This window comes from Sphaeramia orbicularis, chromosome 22 (genome assembly GCF_902148855.1).
Source record: "Sphaeramia orbicularis chromosome 22, fSphaOr1.1, whole genome shotgun sequence".
In the NCBI taxonomy this organism is placed as follows: domain Eukaryota; kingdom Metazoa; phylum Chordata; class Actinopteri; order Kurtiformes; family Apogonidae; genus Sphaeramia; species Sphaeramia orbicularis.
The window spans coordinates 55,102,546-55,129,156 of record NC_043978.1 but is presented as its reverse complement, the minus strand read 5'-3'; the positions used below and the strand labels follow the sequence as shown (position 1 = coordinate 55,129,156).

The window sequence follows — 26,611 nt, the reverse complement described above, 5'->3', positions numbered from 1 at the left end:
AGTTGCACAAAATAGACCTTTGTTCCTTTGTTTACCAGATTTGGGCTCATTAATTAAAAAATACATTCTTGGCATGTTCACAATGAACTGCTTACAAGTATTTCTCTGCCCAAGTTGGGTCGTTTTAAGCCCAGTGAACCAGCACAGAAGAGTGAACACAAGGCCATGTTAGATTTCACCTGACCACATGATTAGTCACTGTCTGATGAAGAACGAATTCAATCTGAAACTCATGCAACGCTGTTTATTGATTCAAAACTGCAAATCAGAAACAGCTGACTAAAGATAGGTAAATGAATTTACAGTAGAGCTTGTAACGTTCTGCAGCTGATGTGTGGAAAATGCACTGCTGTAATAGGGGACTAATGTATAGGTTTGCATTCATTTACAGATTAATTAGATTAGTTTACAGATTACAGATTCTTTACAAGTTTTAAAACTCTAGAAAAATGGTATGATCTACACCTGGGTTTAAGAAGTTTTAGCATTTTCCTGGGATTTTTACTACATTTGTTTACTACAAATATCATCACTAACACTGGTGAAAACTATAGACACATAATCAGAACTAAATGAGCTGACATCCTCTTGAATAAACAAGAAAGCAGGTACAGCACTTTTCAAAGTAAGGTTAGGCATTCATAGTAAGGGCATTCCTGTGAATAAAATAAAGCTTTAAGATGGTAAAAAGAAACTAATGAGTCAACTTTAAACAACGATAAATATGGATGGGTCATTAAAAAAAAAAAAAAAAAAAAAAAGGTTAATACCGTAATAATTGAAAATAATATAGTGATAACATCAAGAACAAGAACTTGAATAGATGTGTTACTCTATTTAACCCTTTCATCCATGAATTATGAGAACCTTCGTCAATATTTTTTCTTGAGTGTTTTTATTCCTCTTTAGGCATAAAAAAAACAATGCAAATGATTTTTTTTTTTTTTTATGAACTTATTTTTCGTGGAGTCACAAAAATGTCCACTCAGCTGGACGTGCGTTTAATTTTTGAAGCAAAGAAACATGTATTTAAAACTCATCATCAGAAAGTGATAAACTGTGTGAAAATTATGAAATAAAAACATTTTTAATGCTGCTAATTGCTAAATCGCTAATGTTTTCTCACATTTTATTATACTCTGATATTAGTTATTACTCATTTCATGGAGATAAAATCCTCCTGAGACCCAGGAATTTGACAGTTTTAGCTTTTTTACATTAAAAAAATTGTCTTGATTGGAAACTGCATAATGCAACAGTTTTTTCAGATAGATTTTTAAAATTATTTTTATTTATTGATTGATTTTTTAAAGCAATACCCTTTGTAATGCACAGTAAAACTGTCAAACTCTTGTCCCCTACAGAGGACAAAATGCATTGCTGGGTCTCAGGAGGATATGCAAAAAAACCCCAACAACAACAACAACTTTTTGTTTCAAAAAACTGTTAATTACTGTCTAATAACAACTAGCAACTGATTTACACTCAAACATGTCAGATCAGGTTTATCATGAGCAGCAGAGTTACAGTAAAGGTCTGAACTGCAGTGTTTGGGATGGTGCATCAGTGTCCATGTGGAACTGAAACAACCAAACCCATCAATATACAATAGAACAGCTGGAGAAGAACTGTCCACTATAGTGACCACTATGCATGAAAGGGTTAAAATAAACGTATGCAGTTAGCCGGTCCTGTTTCTACTTCAGAAACATTCATAAGGTGGATCTGACAGGACAAATGAAGACCTTATTGTAACACTGACATCTCCTGGACTAAAAAAATACTGCACCATGGTATGAACAGCAGGTAAGTGCAGGACACTGTGGACACAACAAAAGACTGAAATGAGCTCAAGGGTTCTTACAAGTGGTCAACAAATTAAAGCTATAACTTAAACGAACAGCTGTTAAACAACAGACTTAACCAAATCAGAAAAAGACGAACACATGCATTAACTGATAAACTAATCAAAATAGATGGGACAGATAACAGACACAAACTTCCAGTCAGCACAGAGAATCCCCACATCCTCCCAACCACAGCTGGTGGACCAGTTCTATCCCCACCTCCTGCACCAGGTTTTCAGCAGATCAAGGAATAAAATGCAATGTAACTCAAGACAAATAAATGCAATTAGCAAATATGACAAATCAGTCTGATGTAAAATGTGCATGCAACATCTAAAAACTGTTTAAATGTGCCAATAAATCATTCTAAAGTAAAAAAAAAAAAAAAAAAAATCATGTGGTACGTGTTTTACAGAGGGTGATTACAACAAAAAATAACCCCAAAATTTAAATCTTAACCTAATTCTAAAGCTCTTATAAATCCTTTTATAGAGTTTGAAACTCGTTGTAATGTGGATTTTATGGACTGACATCTGGTGTGACCAACCTGCAGGTACTGAGGTAAGAGGAGTACTCTGGCCTCAGTTCTGTTCTCCTTTTCTTCTGTTGTATGGTCAACACCAGGAGTGTTTAGGAATTTGTTTTTTGTGACACTTTGCACACACACACACACACACTCACACACACACACACACACACACACACACACACACACACACCCCAAAAATCCCCTCTGTAGAATAGAAGTGTGATTCAAACTCATGGAGGCTGGTGGAAATGATTAATCACTCTTGACTTGAACCACTGACTGCTGAGGAAACGACTTATCACGTTGTTTCCTACACATCATCCATTTTCCTGTTTTAAAGAAGTTTCTATACATAAATGATAATCTCTTGACAGTTTGTGGTTTTCACTGCAATGTCAGACAATGATCCTCATTTCAGATGACATTTTACAAAACAGAAACCAAAAAAAGAGGAACGTTGTAAGATTATTGCTGTAGAAACAATGTAAGCTTCATTCTACATACAAGACGACACAAGACACACAAGACAACATCTTATCAGATAGAAACATTTGTTCCCTCCCCTTCATGAGATAACATATCACAAATTCTTCCTCTTTCTTTTTCCACATACTTTTGGGTCAGTGTTTGCATGTGGGTTATGTTCTAGGCCTTAGTTTAACATTAGTCTATACTCACAGCCTTAATCATCATTTGTGTTGTTAGACACATAAATAGCACAGACCTCACAAAAAACCTACATAAAGACAGATAAATAAGCACAAAAATACACTTAGGATATATTTGGACCATGACCCCTGAATGTTTTGACTTCACCTTATTGGACGTCATCTGTGCTTCCATGTGACGCAGGAGGAATGCAGATAGTTTGGTTTCTGAAGTCTTACTTCTTAAACAGGTGGATCAGTGATAACAGCCAACATTTACAAATGTTCTTTCATGCTACCCACTGGACAGTATTACATCTTCTATGATCAGCTTATGCTACAGAAGGCAACGAAACACCTGCAAACCGTCTACAGATCACTGACTGCTATATAAGCAGGTAAAAAACAATTACTCTACTTTAATTTGACATATTTCATCTTGGAAAGAGTTGTTTGAAGGCATATTTACACGGACTGAGCTCGACTACTGAAAGATACTCCTGTCAGGCTCCTCCAAGGTTCTTATCGTTAACAAAAACTAACGAAATGACCAAAACTAGAACTGAAAAAACATTTTCGTTAACTGAAATAAATAAAAACTAGAATTAAAAGAAAAAATGATAACTAACTGAAACTATATTGTGTGTTTACAAAACTAACTAAAACGGATAAAAGTTATGGATAAAATTCCCTTCGTTTTCGTCTTTGTCAATATCAAATTGATATGAGATCAATTTATTTCACTCTCTCAGTTTTCTGTGCTGTCTCCATACGACACTTTTTGCTCCGTCACTTGTGTTCACTTGTGGTTTCCAGTCGTCTTCTGGTCCCCACTCTACCTGGAAACATGGAGACTAAAGCAGCAGAGTCCTGTCTGGGATTGATTTGAATAGGAGCACAGAGAAGAAGAGAAAAGAGACCACTGAACTACAACTGAACTACAACTGAACTACAACTGAACTACAACTAAACTACAACTAAACTACAACTGAACTACAACTGAACTACAACTAAACTACAACTGAACTACAACTGAACTACAACTGAACTACAACTGAACTACAACTGAACTAAACTGAACTACAACTAAACTACAACTAAACTACAACTGAACTACAACTGAACTACAACTGAACTACAACTGAACTACAACTGAACTACAACTGAACTACAACTGAACTAAAACTGAACTACAACTGAACTACAACTGAACTACAACTAAACTACAACTGAACTACAACTAAACTACAACTAAACTACAACTGAACTAAACTAAACTACAACTGAACTACAACTGAACTAAACTAAACTACAACTGAACTACAACTGAACTACAACTGAACTACAACTAAACCGAAACTAAACTAAAACATTTAGAAAATAATGAAAAATAATAAAAACTATCAAACCTGCTCTAAAAACTAATTAAAACGAACTGAATTAGAGAAAAAAAAGGTCAAAACTAAATAAAACTAAACTATAAAGAAAAATCCAAACCATGAGAACCTTGGGCTCCACTTGTACGACAATGTGTTAAAAATAATGACAGATACATTTATCTGTCATAAAAAGTCAGTGGAGACAGACTTCATTTCACTGGGCTGCTTTTCAGGATTACTCATTTTCCATCCAAATCTTTTTGCTAAACACAACTGAAGTCAACCACATTTAAATCCAATTTACAGTTGGAAATACAATTCTATTGTGTGTTCCTGTCTGAGGACTTGTTTGTTAAGTTCTGAGCAAGAGATTAAGTATCAGTGCAGATCTAACATTACCTGTACTCCTGAATGAGCAGTGCACGTCATGGTCCTTCCATTACCTGTGGACTATTCTGTTTTTGTTCAGCGTTTCCTGCTTGATTGAGTACAGGCCTGTTTGGCATCTTCAGTTTTGAAAACTCATTGAAATATTGTCCTTTCTTTCCTTCTTTCCTTTCTTTATTTTCTACACTGTAAAAAATGACTGTAGAATTAACACCAAAAAGTTGTAAAATTGCAACATAAAAAAACTGTAAGTGACAATACAAAGCAAAGTTGTTTATTATTATTAGTCATTATTTAGAAGTTTTTATGATACTCTTTTACTGACCTGATCCATTTGAGATCTAACTGGTCTGTATGTGGATCCTGAATTAAAATGATTTTTACACAACTGATTATTAATATTTTCAGTGTAATTTTTGCATTTCACTAATTCATCCTTTGCCTTGGATTGGACCATTTGGCGGGCCACATTTGGCCCCCGGGCCGCATGTTTAACACCTGTGATATAAACAAATGTGTGTCTGTTGTTTAAGGTGATCCATAATTCTGCTGATCCTCCTTCAAAAGGTTTATTTCTTTGAGTTCTGGAAAAACATGTCGAACTACACCAAGCCCGGATTAACCATATGGGCAACTGGGCAATTGCCCAGGGGCCCGCGACCTCTGAAGGGCCCTGGGTAGCTCGGGCATAACGAAAATATCTGGTTATCTTTTGCTTATAAATGAAACTGTCCGCTGCCCGGAGCCATTGCACTGCACAGAAACCCTGCTCCTGCTGTCTGTGACCGTGAGCTGAGACCCTCTCCTCATTGGTCAGTCCAAAAAGCGAATCAGCGGTGACGCAAATCAACGTACCTGCACTGAGCGGGGCCCTTGAATATTGTTGCCCAGGGTACAATGAAGTGTTAATCTGGCCCTGAACTACACGATCAACAGCATGCGACAAATGCAGGATTCTGAGACACAAAACAGCATTTGCAAATTCAGCGTTCTCATGTGTGGCCATGCGACAGCGGAACACACGACCAACAGAACTACGAACAACTCCAAACTACCACACATTCACACACGGTGAAAAAACAGCTGCTGTCAAACCGAACCTGTAGACACAATGGACTGTGATGTAAACATGATTAGAGTGTGTGACAGACTGCACTGGGACCAGTAAGAGACCTAGCTTAGCAGAATGGCTTCATTCCTCTGCTCAGACGTAACCAGGCTTTTAGAGGTGATTTGTAGTATTTTAGGAGTGATTTGGGTCAGTTCAGTTCTCCCTAATCATTCCTTTAGTCCGCTGGGGTCAATATGATCACAAACTGAGGCTCAGATCATGGTCATGTGACTTACTGCAGGAAGAAAATCTGGGAAATAAAAACTAATGCAAAGCTAAAACGCTAAAGCAAAGCTAATTTAGCGCATGCATCCCTTCAACAAAAAGATTTTCCAACTTCCGTCAACACAACAGTCCACAGATTGTATGAGTGCAGTAAGTCGCAGATCTGAAGAAATAATTAGAGAGAATCAGATTTCACAAAATCACTGAGAAAAGACGACAAATCACCTTTTCAAAACTGGCTACGTGTGACCATGGAAATGCAGTGACTATGCTAAGCTAAGCTAACAGAAGGGCTAAGCTAAGCTAACAGAAGGGTTAAGCTAAGCTAACAGAAGGGCTAAGCTAAGCTAACAGAAGGGTTAAGCTAAGCTAACAGAAGGGCTAAGCTAAGCTAACAGAAGGGTTAAGCTAAGCTAACAGAAGGGCTGCCAGAACCCAATAAACGTTTCTCATGTAAACCTTTATTCAGGTTTAACATTTCCATGGAAACAGAAGAGAAAGTACTTTAGTTCCAGTTTAATTTCTTCTGGAAAAATAAATCGAATTTAAAAACATCATGTAACCGTACCCAATGAGATTTGAAATGAATGAAGTTTTCGTCCCTGCCTCTCACTCCAACAGTTCCTAAATCCCTCTGTTACAGTGCCTTGCTAGAAGGTTTTAGATTTGGTTTGGAGCTCTGAATGTTTGTGAATACGACCCAGTAGGATCTGTCTCAGTCCTGTAATGTTTGTGACCATGTTTTTTTCCTGTTAATTCCCTTTTCAGACATGAGAGACAGACTGAGGCATCTCCATCAGGTCCAGACTGACTCTGAGGGCTTCAGCACAGTGGAGCTGGACAGCCTGTCAGAGCAGGGACCAGCAGGACCACATCCAGACCAGGAAGTGGACGCTGTCCTGCAGCACGCCCAGGAAATACGACTAGAAATCCAACGGATCCAACACGACATCAGTGAACTAAAAGACGTGAACTACCTGGCTTTGAACCAGACCTCCTACCCAAGTGTGACAAAGAGAGACTCCAGTGCAGTCGGGGCTGATATCAAAAGGAGGGGAGAAGCTGTGCTGCAGCAGCTCCACAAGATGAACGCTACAAGAGAGGATCTGGAGGCTCGGCGTGGGGGCTCAGACCCCACAGCTCGCATCGCTCGGACACAGTACCAGTGTCTGAGCAACGCCCTGCACGAGGTGATGTTCAGCTACAGTGACACGGAGATGAGCCACAGGGAGGCCTGTAAACGGCAGATCCAGAGACACTTTGAGGTGGTGGGCAGGGACGTGGGTGAGGAGGAGCTGGAGGACATGATAGAGAGCGGGCAGTGGAATGTGTTTGGGGTCCAAGTGGAAGGCAGAACAGCTCAGTCTGCTCTGCTGCAGATTGAGAGCCGTCACAAAGAGCTGCTGGAGCTGGAGAGAAGGATCCAGGCCATCCAGGAGCTGTTCCTGGATGTAGCCCTGCTCACAGAGGAACAGGGGGTCGCTGTGGAAAACATCCAGAAAAATGTCCAGACTACTCAAGCGTCTGTTCAGGAAGGCATAACCCAACTGGAGAGAGCTGCTGAAACAGATAAAAACAACCCCTTCAAGAAGCTGTTCTGTGGCTGCTTCCCATGTTATTATAATTAACATGAGGTTCATAGACGGGTTAGATCAGGTTTAAGCCTTTCATGCATTAATTATATGAACCTTAGTCAAGATTTTTTTCCTGAGTGTTTGTATTCCTCTTTAGGCATGAAAAAAAAACAATGTGATGGAAATTTTTTAATGAACCTGTTTTACAAAAATGTCCACTCAGCTGGACACCATGTATTTAATTTTTTGAAGCAAAGAAACATGTATTTAAAACGCAATATTATGGGAAATGGAAGCCAATGTTGTGCTAAGACAGGATTGGGAGCATATATGTGCAAACCAGTGGACAACTACTAACTCTCTCTTTTGGAGGGAGTATGGATGGAAGAACATTATTAGGTTTTCCTTGACTCCTGCACAGAGAAAATATGCAGATGCAGATACCTTGTGGTGCGCCAAACGCGGATCACTTTCACATCTTTTGGGGGTGCCCCCTGATAAAGGAATACTGGAGGGAAATAATAGGTTAATTGGTTCATCTAAATTGCCCATAGGTGTGAATGTGACAGTGACTGTTTGTCTCTATATGTTCAGCCCTGCGATGAACTGGAGACTTGTCCAGGGTGAACCCCGCCTTCGCCCCTGTGTAGCTGGGATAGGCTCCAAGAGACCCCCGTGACCCTAGTGAGGATAAAGCAGGTTCAGAAAATGAATGAATGAATGAATGGAGGGAAATAAAAAAAGGTTATGGATGAAGTAACAGGTATTGAAACCCCCTTAATGTTTGAAATGTTGTACTTGGGAAACATTGATTCTGTAAATCTCTTAAAATGGGATGACTACAAACTGACTGGAATAATGCTGCTGGCCAGGAAGGTGATCAGCAGGAGATGGGGAAGCAGTCTGGTGTCCAACATACAGGAATGGGAGGATGTTCTGCTCAATATTTATAGAATGGACAAAGTTACTACATATGTTAGGTAGGAAGTCGATGAGTTCAGATATGTGGGAAGGATGGCTACATTATGTAAGACAGCATAGATCAGATTTTGTACAGGGGAAGTGATTTTACTGTAGGTTCTGTAGGCTACTGTTCAGCAGGCATCAGGACTGACCTACATTTGACATGCATCTGGTGAGAGACCAACTGAAGGAAATTAATTTTCTTTTTACACTCTGGTTCGATGCTACAAAGTTTGTCTTTTATGTTGTTTTATTTTTATTTATTTTTTTTTATTTTTTTTTTATGTCTTTATTTTATTTTACATGCTTGTTGGAATGATCAGGTCAGGTTACATGTGTATGTGCAGGTATATCCTTGATATGGAAACATCTGTATTGAAAAAGGTAATTTTCCAAATGCAAAGGAATTTCTATTTTTGAAGGGAAATAAAATACAAAAAAAACAAACAAAACAAAACAAAAAACGCAATATCACACAGCAAATCTGTGGAGTAAAATAATCTGGAGTTAGGTCTAAAAGAGTGAAAGAGTTAAATTTCTGGAGTTCATTCTGTAAGTTTAACTCCAGCTAGTGTCTTTGATGATGTCATTTTTCAGGGTACATTTACCAGATGTTGAGGAGCATGACTGAACACCATGATGGGTGTTGATTTCTGGACAGAGTTAAAGAGCAGACCAGTGTGTTCATGGAGGTTGTATGAGGCGTCGTATCAGTACCATTTGACTTCTGAAACAAGGCAGTTTATTAGACTGGAAATAACTGTTCTGTCAGCTCTGTCACTATCAGAATGGGTATATTTCTGTTCGGACCTACTTGCTAACCAGCTGCTAAAATTAGCTCTTGCTGCAAATTTAGAACGTCGAACATGCTCATTTTAGCTTGACAGCTTCTTGCATTGGAGTCTGAGGGAATTCATACAATTCATACAAGAGTTCAGAGCAAAGCTGTTGAACAAACAGTGCATGCCATGGTGCACTCCTGCACTGCCACAGAGCCCTCCCACAGACTCATGATCAACTTCACCTGCAGCATCTGTCACACCTGGAGCACATCTGCAGGAGGAGCCCATAGAAGCACCTCCTCCTCTGGAGCACATCTGCAGGAGGAGCCCATAGAAGCACCTCCTCCTCTGGAGCACATCTGCAGGAGGAGCCCATAGAAGCACCTCCACCTCTGGAGCACATCTGCAGGAGGAGCCCATAGAAGCACCTCCTCCTCTGGAGCACATCTGCAGGAGGAGCCCATAGAAGCACCTCCTCCTCTGGAGCACATCTGCAGGAGGAGCCCATAGAAGCACCTCCTCCTCTGGAGCACATCTGCAGGAGGAGCCCATAGAAGCACCTCCTCTGGAGCACATCTGCAGGAGGAGCCCATAGAAGCACCTCCTCTGCTCTGCTTCAGACCTCCACAGATGTTCATCCCATTTCACTTCAGAGCCATAACCTGGACTCTCACCATCCTGATCCTGTCCTCCTGTGGACTCTGATGTTTTCACACCCAGATTTGGTCTGGTTCTCATGTATTGTTTTATGTTCATAAACCCATGTTCTCCTTCAGCACCGTGCGTATGAGTTCAGTCTTTCACTCAGTCGTGACAGTAACTGACTAAAACAGACACAATGTTGAGCTGTTTCCTTTGTTGTACTTTTGTTCAGGCACCTCAGACTAATTCATAGATATTTTCCTGGGCTATTTTACTGTTAAAAGAAAGCACATTTCATGCAAGAGCACTTTATAAACATCTATGTAGCATGAGTTTTTGTAACTCCCAGAAGAGTTACATTGGAACTCCTGAAAAGAGTTAAAAGATCAACTCTCTGACAAGAGTTACTTGAACCCTGCTCTAGAGTGTATTCCATGGTCTCACATGTACACTTAAATCGAGTTGATTTTAACTCTCATGGGGTTTATTCCAAAGACCAGCATTTGCTGTGCAGAAAGTGATAAACTGTGTGAAAATGATGGATTAAGAACATTTTAAATGCAGCTAATCTGATGTTGTCTCACATATTAACATACTCTAATACTAGTTATTACTTACTTCATGGAGATAACAGGCAAAAAAAAAGCATTTTGTGTAAAAAATAAAACAAAAACTATTAATTACAGTCTAATAACAATTAGCAGTTGATTTCCACTCTAACGTGTCACTGCAGATCAGGTTTATTAAGAACAGTAAAGTTACAGAACTGGTCTGAATGTCAGTTTAACCCTTTCATGCATGAATTATGAAAACCTTAGTCAAGACATTTTTCCTCAGTGTTTTTATTCCTCTTTAGGCATGAAAAAAACAATGTCACTGAAATTTTTTATGAAGCTGTTTTATGGGGTTTCAAAACTGTCTACTCAGCTGGACAGCATGCATTTAATTTTTGAAGAAAAGAAACATGTATTTAAAATACAATATCAGAAAGTGATAAACTGTGAAAACTATGAAATATTTTCTTTTAATGTGCTAATGTGATGTTTTCTCACATTTTATCATCCTCTAATACAAGTTATTACTCACTTCATGGACATTATATATATATATGTTTGTTTTTTTTGTTTTTTTACTTTTTGTTTAAGTAAACTGTTAATTACAGTCTAATAACAAATAGCAATTGATTTACTCTCCAACACTTCACCACAGATCAGGTTTATTAAGTATTTATCAGTAACTGTGTGAATGTCAGTGTATGAGGTGGTGCATGAGTGTCCACTGTGTTGGCTGATCTGCAACTACAACAACCAAAGCCATGAACATACAAGAGGACAGCTGGAGAAGGACTGACCACTGGACTGACCACTGGAGTGACCACTGGACTGACCACTGTGCATGAAAGGCTTAAATATGCACTAAAGTGAAGGATTGGAGAATGTATGTCATGGTCTCGATAGTTTGGATGTTTTATAAGTTAAAGTAATGTCTGATTTATTCTACTCACACACGTGTGCGCGCGTGTGACTGTGTGCGTGCATCTGATTTGCGTAATTCTCGCAAACAGAGGTGCCACACTCTGTTTTTTTTTGTTGTTGTTGTTGTTCATTTGTGCGTAAACGTCCAATGCGCAAGTGAGTGTGGGTCTGAGAACAGTGTGAAATGAAGGAGGAAATAAGGCGTGATCTTCCGCGTTAGTCAGCCTAACCCTAACCCACGGACACGGCAGAGAAGTGCGTGCGTGCGGAACCTCCAGAACACACTGAAGGGCAAAGAAAGGAAGAAGAAACCGGATCGGAAAAAACAGGACATGTGTGTTTCCGAGCTGGCATCCTCTGCTTAGGCCAGTTGAGCTGAACACCTCTGGAGGACGCATCTGAAGGTATGTGTGTCTATAGAACTGGACTGGGACTGACCCAGAACAGCTGGGCTCCTGTTAGAAGAAGTCTGGACTCACAGTTTACATTTATCGCCGTGGTTTGGACCATACTAGTTTGTTCATTTGATCTGTTTCTAAAGTCTGTGCATCACTTTTCGCTCCAGTCTACGCCCTTCAGTGACTGTCATCTGTGTTTGCAGCTGAGGAAGGAAGCCTTCAGTTTCCTACTGAAGACCTTCAAAAAAAACAACAACCAAACCTATCAGTCTGTTCACTAAGGACAACTAGATCAGTGATTTTCTATAACCCCAGAGGACTTTTTTTTTTTTTTTTTAATGACAGAACATGACACTTGACAAGACTTGATGTGGAACAGCTTGAGAAGAGAGTACCTATAAAGCAGGGCTGTCAAACTCATGTTAGTTCAGTTCCACATTCAGCTAAATCTGATCTGCAGTGGGCCGAAGCAGTCAAATTATAATAATAATGGTATAGAAATAATGTCAACTCTAAACTTTTCTATATGTTTTAGAGTGAAAAAAGTAAAATTACATTATAAAAAGGTTTACATCTACAAACTGTCCTCTCAAACAATGTGAATAATATGAACAAACTGAAAAAATATGTGTAATTTTAACAATATTCTGCCTCAGTTTATCATTTACACACGTACATTATAACTTACAGATCACAGTGGATCTACAAACACACAAAACATTTAGTGACAGGTGGAATATTATTAAAACTGTACTTACACTGTAAAAAATGACTGTAGAATTAACACCAAAAAGTTGTAAAATTGCAACATAAAAAACTGTAAGTGACAATACAATGTAAAGTTGTTTATTTGAAAAGATTTTTGTGTTAATGACTAAATCAAATATAGCTGTAGTTTTTACAGGAAGAGTATGTGAACAAAACCAGATTAGTATGAAGAAATGATGGATTTCTATTGTTTTTGGAAAATAAAACTGTACATTGAAAAACAATTTGGTGCCGTTTAAACTGCAAAGACCATAATGTTGAAATAACAGCATTTTTTTTTTTTTAAATTAAAAAAATTATAAAAAGTAAACATTTACCAATGTACCATTTTAAATTAGTAAATGAATGGGTTGGTAGAGTTGGTAGAGCAGCTCGTCCAATAACCAAAGGGTTGGTGGTTCCAATCCTGGCTCTGACTGTCCATATGTCCAAGTGTCCATGGAAGACACTGAACCCTAAACTGGTCCCAGGTGGACCTGGTGGATTTGGAAAGAGCTGTGGACACCATGAAGGAGGAGAAAATGAGCTAAAGAAGTGCAGAACATTTACCATTTAAATCCACTGTTAAATCTACATGTTTAAAATGTTAAATCTACATGTTTAAACTGTTAAATCTACATGTTTAAACTGTTAAATCTACATGTTTAAACTGTTCAATCTACATGTTTAAACTGTTAAATCTACATGTTTAAAATGTTAAATCTACATGTTTAAACTGTTAAATCTACATGTTTAAACTGTTAAATCTACATGTTTAAACTGTTCAATCTACATGTTTAAACTGTTAAATCTACATGTTTAAACTGTTCAATCTACATGTTTAAAATGTTAACTCTACATGTTACTCTGTAAATATGTTTACAGTTGGATGTGTTTTTTACAGTATTGTTCTGGAAACCACAGCTGTCAGTTTTTTTCCGTAAAAACAACAGGATTTTTTTTACAGTGTACTTCTCTTAAGACATTTCAGGTTGTTCATATTTGTTCAGGTTATTCGGATATTTTTTGCAATATTATACTTTGTTTTAGTGTAAATACATGAAAACATTTACATTTTCAAAGAGAAACATTTGGAGTTGGGAGTATTTATACGTTATTCTGACCCACTGGAGATTGAACTGGTCTGAATGTGGAACCTGAACTAAAAGGATTGTTAATATCTTCAATGTAATTTTTGCTTTTCACAAATTCATCCCAAGGGCTGGACTGGACCCTTTGGCGGGCCGGATTTGGCCCCTGGGACGCATGTTTGACACCTGTACTCTCAAGTATAAAAGTAACATTTTTAACGTACATTTCCTGTGACACTGGTAACATTAGGATTAGTCCAACGTGGGATATGTTTACATTTCATAATATATTATAATAGGAATCCAACATATTAAATCTACACCCAGTGCCGGTGTGACATCATCAGGTTATGTCTCGATCAACCCTCAAGACTAAATGTGGAAAATAATGTTGTCATTATTGATGCTCATTAAAACAAATAGTAGACACATTCAGTCCTCAGACTCAGACATGTTGCATTTCCTTACAAATGGCACTGAAAACTCGACAATAAAATGTGTCCTTTCTCAGGTCAGTCATATTCCAGGTCCAGTGTGCAGCTTTAACCCTTTCATGCACAGTGGTCACCACAGTGGACAGCTGTTCTCTTGTATATTCATAGATTTTGTTGTTTTAGTTCCATATCAGCCAACACAGTGGACGCTCACACTGCAAAAATCTAAATCTGACCAAGTGTATTTTTCTCATTTCTAGTCCAAATATGTCGTCACACTTAAAATCAGACAGAATCACCTAAAGAGGAACTTTTCAGTGAGACATAAGAACTGATTTTTAGACAATAGATCTGCAAAAACTTATTTCAAGAAATCTTACCAAGATCATTTTCACTTGCTCCACTGGCAGATTTTTTTTTGCTTGAATTAAACAAAAAATGTTACTCTTTAGGTGATTTTGTCTCATTTTAAGTGTGATGAGATATTTTGACTAGAAATGAGAAAAATACACTTGGTCAGATTTGGACTTTTGCAGTGCATGCACCATCCCATACACTGACATTCATACTGTTACTGTAACTGTACTGTTCTGGATAAACCTGATCTGCACTAACATGTTTGAGTGGAAATCAGTTGCTTGTTATTGTTATTAAACTGTAATTCACAGTTTTGTTTTGTTTTTTTGGTTTTTTTTGCATATTATCTCCCTGAAGTGAGTAATGACTAGTATTAGTGTATGTTAAATGTGAGAAAACACCAGATTAGCTGCATTAAAAATGTTTTCATTTCATAGCTTTCACACAGTTTATCAGTAAAAACGTTTCTTTGCTTCAAAAATTTAATCCATGGTGTCCAGCTGAGTGGCAACTCCATGAAAAATAGGTTCATAAAAACTATTTCAATCGCATTGTTTTATTAATGCCTAGAGGAATAAAACCACTCAGGAATAAAAATCTTGATTAAGGCTCTCATAATTCATGCATGAAAGGGTTCATTTCTGTTACACAGTCCTACATAGTAGACATCAGCGCCACATGGAGACCAACACCAACAAGCAAACAGAAGAATAGAACAGTTTGGATGCATTTATTTATCAGATGATCCTGCTGTGACAAGTGAACATGTTTTTCATTTCACTATTCTGTCATCATCACCATGAAATCAACTAATTTAATCAATACCGTTGCTCATTTGAAATACAAGGGTTTTAATAAATCATTGCTCAACTCAGACATTTATCAACCGTATTTATCGTAAGGTATTTATTACTGTCCCTGTTCTTTAACTTACTTAAGGTTCTCCCTTCATACATACGTGCGACCACCAAAAACCCTCCGATCGCTCGAATGAAAATGCAGAAAGAATTTGATGTAATGGATGAAACTTATCTGTAAAGAGGTTTTATTACACAATCCATGTACTTCCACTCATCTGTTCCTGACTGTAGTTCTTCTGAACCTGTTCTGCATTGGACAAATCGTACCGTCCCACTTCACAAACTTTATTCTCTTAAGAGGAAAATACAGTATATGTCATCTGAATTTAAACCAGGACTATTACAGTGTGGATTGCACTGTTATTTTCAATTGGGAAAGTAACTGTTGCTTCTGGAGGTGATTCAGACAATCTTGACTTTTTGTTGATAAAAATTAATGAGCGATAGTTGACGTTGTTGTAGCTCCAGCCCCAGTTTCTTGGTGTTGATGTCATTAACATGTCCTGACTCAAAACCAGCTGAATTGTTTTCATTGTGATACTTTTAAACCCATCTTATCAGTTTTGTCTAAACACTTTTATGACATCACTGACCAAAAGGGGTTCTTCACATGGGATTCAGTGCATTTTGAAGGTTCCTGCACTCTGATCTGATTAGACATTTAACAAATCATGTGATTTTTATCACAAAATACCGCAGCTATAGCAGTTAGTTGTGTTAGTAAAACTCAAAGTTTTATTAACAATCATTTGGTTAAGGAAGAACAACACATCCCAAACTAGAAAAGCACTCGGAGAGCGCAGACCTTCACCAAGGCAGACCCCCCCCCATCACCACCAAAATTTAATCATTTGTTCCTTGTGCCAGTATCAACATTTCCTGAAAATTTCATCCAAATCCATCCTTAACTTTTTGAGTTCTCTTGCACACAGACAGACAGACAGACACACACACACACACAGACAGACAGACACACACAGACAGACACAGACAGACAGACACACACACACACACACAGACAGACAGACAGACACACACACACACACACACACACACACACACACACACAGACCCTCCGCCGTTCCTTGGCGTAGGTAACTATAACTGTTCAGCCTATGTTAAACAGGTGAACCAACCATTTGAAGACGTATAGGTTTGATCAATCACAAGTTTGTTTTATGCATGTCATTGAAAACACTCTTATGCATTTACAGAAGTAACAGGCTTGTGTTTTTTTCAATCTCATCAGTAAAACAAACTGATTTTTAGTCAGCCTTCCATGTTAGTTTTATTTTAATCACCAGAATAATGCAGACATTCATACTCTTGTGATTGCATATTTATCTGGTGAAGGTCATGATGAGAGGTCAACCCAAAGTGGATTTCAAAGACTGATGTAGGCTGACAATAGGTTCTACCAGGAAAATGTAGATAGGTGATCAGTTGTGTTATATTACTCTGAATAAGCACTGATATCCACATCTTTGTTAAAGTAGTCAATACCTAAATGATTAAAGGGTGTTTAGTACTGTTGCCTCACAGCACAAGGTTTGGAGGTGGATCCACTTTTGGAACAGGCCTTCCCGTACAGGTTTTGCTGGTATGTGAGGTTAACTCTCCTGTTACTGCCCTGACCAAGGTACTGGTTTACATGTGGAGTTGTGCCGCCTTTCCACTGCGTGGTACCGGCTCGACTCAGCTCGGCCTTTTTGCGTTTCCATTACAAAAAAGGACCTGGAATCTGGTACCTGGTACTAGTTTTTTGGAATCACCTCCGCCGAGGTTCCAAGCGATACTAAACCATGATGTCTAACACTGCAGACCACTGACTGGTCAGACAGTTTTCTCTGTGACCCGCCCTTTTACAAAAAACAGATGCGGAAGTGGACAGTAAATGTAGCGGCAGGTTAATCCACATGAGAACAGCCCAAAACTACACCAGGGTCGGTCCAGGAGATTCAGTCTTTGGTGGCCGACGTAAAAATTCAGAGGAGACAACATGTAACAAGCGAGTTTTCAGCAACTCTGAGCAGACGACACGGAAATAACGCACCGCATCGCTATGACGACCAGGTACTGTAAAGTCAGTCGTATCCTGGAATGGAAACGGTCTGCAGGAATACTGAGTTGAGTCGAGCCGAGTCGAGCTGGTTCCACATAGTGCAAACGCGGCATTGGGCCATAGGCTCCAACTCCAGAGCATGTGTGGCAGCCCAGTGCTCATGACGGTCATGTGCAGAGATCAGATTTCCTTTTTGGCTGAGTAACAGAATGTGACTCTTCTTTTAAAGGTGAGATGAGGGACAGGCTGTGTGAAATGCAGACCTTTACCTCCAGGTCTGCAGAGGAAGAGCGCAGATCTGAGGAGGGCCACACTGATCCAGATGAGGACCGTATGGAGCATCACGCCATCGTGTTTGAAGGAGAGGATGAGGTGGATCGGATCTACAAAGAAGCCCACGCAATGAGGAAAGACATGGACATGCTCAAAATAGACGTGAAACGACTTGGGAAACAAAACACCAGGTTCCTCACATCCGTCAGGAGGATCAGCAGCATCAAACGTGACTCCAACGCACTTGGACGTGACATCAAAGCCAGAGCTGAGGCCATCTACGCACGTCTGGAAAAGCTGGGGAGGCGGAGTAAGGAGCTGGAGGAACAGCACGGAACCACCTCAGCTGTGGCTCGAATAGTACGTTCTCAGTATCTGTCCCTGACCTCTGCTTTCCATGACGCCATGTCTGATTACAACGAGGCTGAGATGGTCCAGAGGGAGAACTGCAAGACCCGCATCCAGAGGCAAGCGGAGATCATGGGCAAGGAGGTGAGCAGGGAGCAGATCGACGAGATGATCGAGACGGGGAAGTGGAACGTCTTCTCCGATAACCTCCTGCTGGAGGGGAGGACTGCCAGATCTGCCCTCACCGAGATTGAGAATCGGCACAAGGAGCTGCTGGAACTAGAGAGCCGCATCCGGGACATTCATGAACTGTTCTTCCAGCTGAACCTCCTGGTGGAGCAACAGGGCAGCATGGTGGACAATATAGAAACAAATGTACATGCGACTAAGGACTATGTTGCCAAAGCCACAATTGAAATTAAGAAGGCCGTGAAATATAAGAAAAATAATCCGTGCAAAAAACTCTTCTGTTGCTGCTTCCCCTGCTGCAAATGAATCTGCAGAAGACCTGCCTGCTATCTATGATTTTACTTCAGTTTGATGCATTTATTCATTTTATTCACACAATGAAATACTGGCATCATTTTTCAGCAGCAGCAGCATAAATTCAGGTTCATCTTTCACTTCAATACATTCACCAAGCTGCTCTAAAAAAAGCCTTCAGAGCGCTCTTGTGTATGCAAATGTGTATAGTATGAGAAGAGTGCAACATTTCCTGATGGTTAGTGAGAACAAGCGTTTGCATAACTGCTGTAAATGGATCTAAGCTGTAATTAGCATTCAATGTTTGGTTCAGTATTTTAATGATGTACAATGTGATTTACTTCAAAATAAAGGCTATAGCGTAGCTTTAATTCACTGATAAAGAGGCTGGTGTTGACTGTAGGTGTTGTGTCTAAGCTGAAAACTAGAACTTGAACTAAGCCTGTGACTTTGAAGCATTGCTAAACAAGTGTTTAGAAATAGAGCGAACACCAGCTGCAGCCTTAGATTGTGGTTAGCTGGGGAGGCGAGATAGATTTGTGGGGATTGTGCAACTAAAGTGTGTGCTACCCTCTGTGTAGTTATCACCAGGTACAGTCATGTCCTGCAGACGCTTTCTCAACGTGTTACTTCACAACTCAAATGCTGTGAAGTAACACACTTCTAAACCCTATAGGCTGTCAGAGGCAGCGTCTTACATTGTGGTTGTCTGCAGTAATAATGGCCACAGGACACAAAGTGTAGCAGAGGCGCTGCAAGAAAGGGATGTTATCCAAGTAAAAAAGCCTCGTTTATGAGAAACGAATCTGGTTTTCTCGACAAATATAAAATTATTTTGTCAAGCCAGTTTTACAGAAAGAAGAACTAGATAGATAGATAGATAGATAGATAGATAGATAGATAGATAGATAGATAGATAGATAGATAGATAGATAGATAGATAAAATAAACTTAACATGGTCTTAATAAGATATTATAACTAATATTTAGCTCTAACCGGTAACTGAAATTGCAGTAGGCAGAACTAACTTAAACCTTGGCATTTTTGCCGTTTTTAAAGTTCATTGTTTGATTGATTGATTGATGTATTTATTTCGAATATGAATGTCAAAACAGAAGAAAATAAATAAAATACTTAAAAATCAGACATATAATACATATTCGAAAAGGAGTGAGAAGAAGTATAACTTATAAACTCCACCCCTTCTCCTTATATAATTCATAACAGTAATAACCTCCCTCGTCTAAGCAGATCTATACTCTATACCATAATATGACTGATACTTACTAGTAAATAATTAGGTTTCTGGCTTTATATTATTATGAACAAGTATAATATGATTTACATAAACACATAATGCAATAACACATATATGTAAATACATATTCGTACACAGATCTATACACCCACATACACACTTATACATACATATACACACATATACCACCTTCTTCTTTATCACACCCAGTGATCCCCAACCCCCCCCCATCCCTGTACCTCTGAAAAACTGTGTCCTTGTACCTCCTTTTAAATTCTTTCATGCTTGGACGTTGCTTTAACTCTATATTAAATCTAAATCCTGCTGACTGAATTCTGAACTCATTCTTCATTCTTAACTTAAAAACTGCAGAACTGTGCCCAAGACAAATTTCCCGTCAGAGACGACACATTTTACTTGGCATATCAAGGTAGATTTATTTATTTATTCTTTTATTTTATGCATGCCATTTTGGATATATTTAAATATATATGAGTGCTTTCTAGTGGGGCTGTTCTTGTGGCCACTTGGTATCAATGCCAGTTATATCATGAGCCATTACCAAATATGTGTCCACACAACTTACCAAATGAAACCAAAACTACACCCTTGTTTCCTGTAACTGAACTGTGGTGGTGCTTCATGTGTGGACTTTTCTGACCTGTAGCTTATTATTCCTATCAAACCTTTGGCATGTGGCCAAAGTCAGTGAGAACTGTATTATATTTGCATTATAGGGCAGGTTTGTCAGTGACGTGACCCAACAATAGGGATGTGATTATGTCTGAGCGTTCTGTTTGGACAGCAGCCCTGTGTCACTGTCCTGGGAAATGAAGGATTGTAAAATTATGTATTTAAAGAATCAGGTTTCATGTTGTTTATTGTCATCGGAGTAGTGTCTACACGGTGCTATTCTTAACTTGTTTACATGGTCTCAGTGCTGCTGACTTGAAAATGAAGACTTTTATTTTCCGTTGTGGGCCGCTCCATGGTTCACAGGCTGAGCCCATCAGTGAACACACGGCAGTGGGTGGACGGGGAGGTGGGCTTTTCCTCTGCCTCTGCTGCTCAGCTGTGAAAACTGTCAAGGCTGTGATGACTACACTTCCTTCGCAGCAGTGCGTGCTTTGTGGTGGGCATTTACAGGCAGGGGTGTGGCTGTCTGTACTTTACCGAGGTCACCCAGGTACACTTCCCCAGCAGAAAAGGGGTGGTGCTGCTGGGACTGGGATCCCAGCCCCGAAGGTTTTCTCAACAGTTCCAGATCTTTTAGGTTTCGTATCATTTTCCCTCAGTCTGAATGCACTGGCAACTAGTTTCAACTATGTGGAACACTCTCTCTAAATGGCAAATATGACATAATATCAGCCCTGAAGATGATAAAATGGATAGTTTAGAAGAAAAAAGAAGTGTAATATTCTCTTAAGGAGAAGCCCTACCCAGGGCCTAAACCACAGGTGTCAAACATGCGGCCCGGGATCCAAAACTGGCCCACCAAAGGGTCCAATCCGGCCCGCGGGATGAATTTACAAAGTGCAGAAAATATGAACAGTCAAGGGCATCAAACTTGAAAATAACAGTGTAATAACCTAGAAATAATGACTCCAAATTTTCTTCTTGGTTTAATGTGAAAATAATATGACATCATTCCTGTAAATAATGGCAACACCAGTTTTTTTTCTTTGATTTACTGCAAGGAACATTAAATTGTGATATCCTTTAATAATAAAACGTCCATAACCTGAACAAATATGAACAACCTGAAATGTTTAAAAAAAAATCGGTGCAATTTTAACACTATTCTGCCTGTTTTGTGTCTTGGTAGATCTGATCTGTAATGCACATGTAGAAATCATAAGTTGAGGCAGAATATTGATCACATTTTTAAAAATTATTATTTCTTCTTATTTTTCTTCAGAAATTTCTGTTTTTTCAGGTTATTCACATCTTTTTTGTTTTGCTAGTTTATAAAATGTAAATGTTTTCATAATTTCATGTTATTTTTTTGCACATAAAAATTTGGAGTTGTCATTATCTATAGGCTATTCTGCTTTTATTTGACTGGTTCTGGCCCACTGGAGGTCAAATTGGGATGAATGTGGCCCTTGAAAGAAAATGAGTTTGACGCCCCTGGCCTAAAGGGAAACAACCAGGACTCTCTGGGGGGCTATATCTTGTATTTCATTGTATTTCCTAGCTGAAAACAGGATGAAAAAGAACAGAAATAATTAAGTTCATAGAGAAAACTGTCCTCTTACGGTAGAAAACATGGTCATGTTAACCAAACAATTAGCACCTTATCTGTTTTATGCTTCCCACCAGGTCCAGTGTTTAAGAAAAAGGATGGTTTAAGGGGATGTCATTACAGGAATGGACTAGAATATTGAGAAATATGGTTTAAATACTGTGTAATGACTTAACATAAGAATCACTGTGGTTTCCAAACTTAGAATTAACCATTAATATATCTACAGAGGGAGTAGACGGTCTACTCAGTACAGTCCACCATGTTGCACCACCATGTTTCTACATTCGCTCAGAACTTCCTCTTCCTTTTTTCTATTTTGGTAGCAGAAGACATCCAACATTAAGATGCATTACTTGTCTCCTACTATATTTAACTGTAGACCCAGTCATGGTTTTGTTCCACACTGGGGGATACACACTGAGTCATAAACACACTGTTTCTGCTGAGTTTTATCATCATCAGTTTATGTTGGAAATGTCTTAATTGAAGTAAAGGGAAAACACCAATGCACCAAAGGCACAAGGTGCTGGGATATATAGTGCTTCAGATATTATTATTATTATTATTTAATTTTTATACTTTTTTTTTTTTTTTTTCAACAAACAGACAATACAACTCATGAAACACACAAACCTGGGCTCACTGGTTGAACACAAACTATTCCAATCCCAGACAGCAGAAACTGAGCATTGTGTTCCTAGTCCATCCATTTTCTCCAGCGCTTCATGAACATGTGTTCCTGGAGTCGTAGGCAGTCAGTCAGTCTTTCCATGGAGTACATTTCCTCTACTATCGCCACTGATCCACACGAGGTGTGTCCGTTTGGAGCCAGGTCCTTGTGAGGGCCTTTCTGGAGGCGATTCTAAGAATGTGACAGAGGTGTTTGTCTTCTTTCTCTCATACATTTCCAGGTAGCAGTCCCAGCAAAAGGAATTTGGGGTCCTTAGGAACTGTGAAGGTCATGATACCTTCAGTTATTTCAAAAAGCCTTTCCCAGAAAGATTTCAATTTTATACAAGTCCAGTCAAATAATAGCATAATAACCTACTATAAAAAATGAGAACTCCACATTTTTGTCTTTGTTTCAGTTCAAAACAACCCATTTAATTATGAAAATACTATCCAAACAAAAACAATGTGAATAACCTGGAAAAACTGAAATTTCCTGAGAAAAATATGTGCAGTTGTAACAAAATTATGCTTCAGCTTATCATTTCTACATGTGCATTATGGATCGGATCTACAAAGACTCTGAACACTGAGGAACAGGCAGAAAATTCTTGAAATGATGTTTAATTTTCTTTAGACATTTCAGGTTGTTCCTATTTGTTCAGGTTATTCACATTTTATTGTTACAGAATACTTTGTAAATGTAAATATTTTCATAATTTAATATTATTTTTTGCACTAAAACAAAGGAAAACATTAAAGTTGTCATTATTTAAAGGCATAATGTAATATTATTTTTTTCTCATCAAACCGTGAAGAAAATATGGAGTCATTAGTTTTTGTAGGTTATTCTTTTACTTGAGATCAAATTGGTCTGTATGTGGAAAATGGGTTCCACAGCCTCGACTGTGGGATTTTTGCACTTTGCAAATTCATCCCAGGGGTCGGATTGGAACCTTTGGTGGGCCACATTTGGCCCCCGGGACGCATGTCTGACAGCCCTGGGTTAGGGTTTTAAAACTATTCTTTCTGAAACTTAAGGAGAACACTGACAGTCTCCTGCTGATCATACGGAGCAAGTGCAGAGACATTCACTGTGTGGACATGGACCTTCTCCACTCTGAAAATGTGCTAGTTTGACGCCCTTTAGTGGTAAGAGAGGGGAGTGCACTGTCAGCGCCCACCTCATGCTGACAGTCTGATCCAAACACCGATGTTGGTCACTACACCCATCAGCTCTAACACTTAACACCGCTGACAAGAGGAGTGCTAACAACACTGATAATGTCATTACAGCCGCACCTTTCACTGGGGTGGATATATTATGCCACAGGTGTCAAACATGTGGCCCGGGGGCCAAAACCACCCGCCAAAGGGTTCATTTCAGTTTTTAAGAGTTAAAATTACACAAAAATGTTTACATTTGCAGACTAGCCTTTTACAAAAAATGTGAACAACCTGAAATGTCTTAGCAGTATTCTAATTTTAATAATATTCTGCCTGTTACTAAATGTTTTGTGTATTTGTAGATCCACTGTGATCTGTAAGTTATAATGCACATGTATAAATGATAAACTAAGGCATAATATTGTCCAAATTGCACTTTTTTTTAAAGAATTTTCAAGTTCATATTTGTTCATGTGTTCAAGTACACTTCGTAGATGTAAACAGTTTCATTACAGAATCTGACTTTTTTTTTCACTCAGAAACATAGAGCAAACTTTGGAGTTGACATTATTTATAAATTATCTTATTATTTAGATTATTTTACAGGTCTGGCCCACTTTATAAAATATTAGGTTGTATGTGGCCCCTGAATTGAAATGAGTTTGACAGCCCTGTATTATGCAGCGAGTGAACATTCAACTGGGAAAAACTGAAAGGAAAAACAAATTCATGCTCCCACAAAATAACCCACAAGAACGTTTATTTCACAACTGTTTATTTATCCAAAACTAAGATGATGAGTGTCCTGTAGATGTTACATGGTCGATGAATGTTCCAGAGCAGACAACAGCCAGTTTGCAAAGAAAAAAAAACAAAACGGCTGGGTATGAGGATAAGGGGACCTGCTTGGTTTTTAATCAGATGTTAAAGATGACCCGTCAACTGTGGTCACAGACTTCAAACTGACTGTTTTCTATATACTACAACTCAGACACCCTGGGAGAATTCATTTTAACAGCAAACTGTACGTATAAACACCTGTAAGTTTTAAACACATGACCAAAGCTGTCATGTACAAATGTGTTGTTGTGTCAGTTCAGTCAGGCTGCCTTAGTTTTCCAATGAAACAGCAGAACCCCTACAATAGGGTGGTCCAACAATCCTGGTAAAAAATACAGTTTCAGATCACCTCCATTAGAACCCTGCATTAGGTTTTGGCATTCAAAAGATGATTAGGAAAAATTTGGAAAAAGCAGATGTTTTACAGGTTGCACAAATTGCTGGAAGTTTCCTGGAAATGGACTAATTGTTCATTTTCAGCACAGACGAGCTGAGCTGTAAGAGAAGAGCAGGACTATCAGAACCAAGGTCTGAGGGATTCAGCTGGAAATATATGGATGAAGTAACTCCGCCCACATCTGTGGTACTGGAGTAAATATATGGATGAAGTAACTCCGCCCACATCTGTGGAACTGGAGTAAATATATGGATGAAGTAACTCCGCCCACATCTGTGGAACTGGAGTAAATATATGGGATGTCCTTCATCCATCAGATTGTGAAGGGAAGCAGATCAGGGCTTTTGTCTCCACCAGCACCATGCGTTTGTTTGAACCTTTGGATCTGCCACAAACATTCTGAACAGTTCCTCCAGTAGACTGGGCTGATGATGCAGACTTTCAGAAGGAGGAGAAAACTGGGCATTCCACTAAAGCTGTCAGTGATGTCACTGACAGAGGGGCGGAGCTTATTCCAGACTTCAACTGTAGCCGAACAACAAATGCAGATCACAAACAGTACTGGCAACAAGTTGTCAAAGAACACAGGAACATTTTTGGTCATTTCAATAAACCAACAGTGGTTGTTGGACTTTCTGAGGAACATTTTTATGTGAGTGTCAGTTTGATTTTGAGAATAAAATGACAAATTCTTCTAATCTGCCTTATTCATTTGGACAGTTCTGTTAGAGTATTTAGAGACATCTGCACCTGTCTGTGCAAACTCTAAATATTAACCCTTTGATGCACAGTGGTCACCACAGTGGACAGCTGTTCTATTTATTTATTTTGTATTATTTATCAATTTATTTAATAGGGATCATGCATATTTATCCAGTCCAATCCAGCTTTATTTGTAAAGCACTTTAAAACAGCCGCAGTGGACCAAAGTGCTGTACAGAAGAATAATTAAAACCAAAATAGAAGAATAAAGAATTTGTTGTTTTAGTTCCATATCATGCAAAGTTACATGCTAATGCTAATTGTTATTAGATTGTAATTAACAGTTTTGTTTTGTTTGTTTGTTTATGATTTTTTTTTTTTTGCATATTACATCTGTGTAGGTATGTTGAAATGTGAGAAAATATCAGATTAGCAGCATTAAAAATGTTTTTATTTCATCGTTTTCTCACAGTCAATAAGTAAACACACGATTGTTTGCGTCTAAAATTAACATCGTTTTCAGCTGAGACGATATTTTTGAAAAATAGGTTTGTGAAAAATCAATTGCATAATTTTTTTTCATGCTAAAAGAGGAATAAAAACACTGAGGAAAAAAATCTTGATTAAGGTTTTTATAATTCATGCATGAAAGGGTTAATTAATTTCTATAAAATTTGGAAGAAGTAATTTGGCCAGATATGGAACCAAATCCAGG

The 26,611-nt window shown here is 38.6% G+C and overlaps 2 protein-coding genes across 2 annotated transcripts; both read left to right on the top strand.

The window, feature by feature from the left end:
• Positions 1–3,282: 3,282 nt before the first annotated feature.
• LOC115413986 (syntaxin-11-like) lies at positions 3,283–9,819 on the top strand. Its single transcript, XM_030127144.1, has 2 exons — positions 3,283–3,421; positions 6,894–9,819. The coding sequence occupies exon 2, from the start codon at positions 6,896–6,898 to the stop codon at positions 7,751–7,753; it is 858 nt and encodes a 285-aa protein (XP_029983004.1). The 5' UTR covers positions 3,283–3,421; positions 6,894–6,895; the 3' UTR covers positions 7,754–9,819.
• Positions 9,820–11,755: 1,936 nt separating this feature from the next.
• Positions 11,756–19,794, top strand: stx11a (syntaxin 11a). The gene is made up of 2 exons (XM_030125989.1): positions 11,756–11,965; positions 17,740–19,794. The coding sequence occupies exon 2, from the start codon at positions 17,745–17,747 to the stop codon at positions 18,624–18,626; it is 882 nt and encodes a 293-aa protein (XP_029981849.1). The 5' UTR covers positions 11,756–11,965; positions 17,740–17,744; the 3' UTR covers positions 18,627–19,794.
• The last annotated feature ends 6,817 nt before the right edge of the window (positions 19,795–26,611 follow it).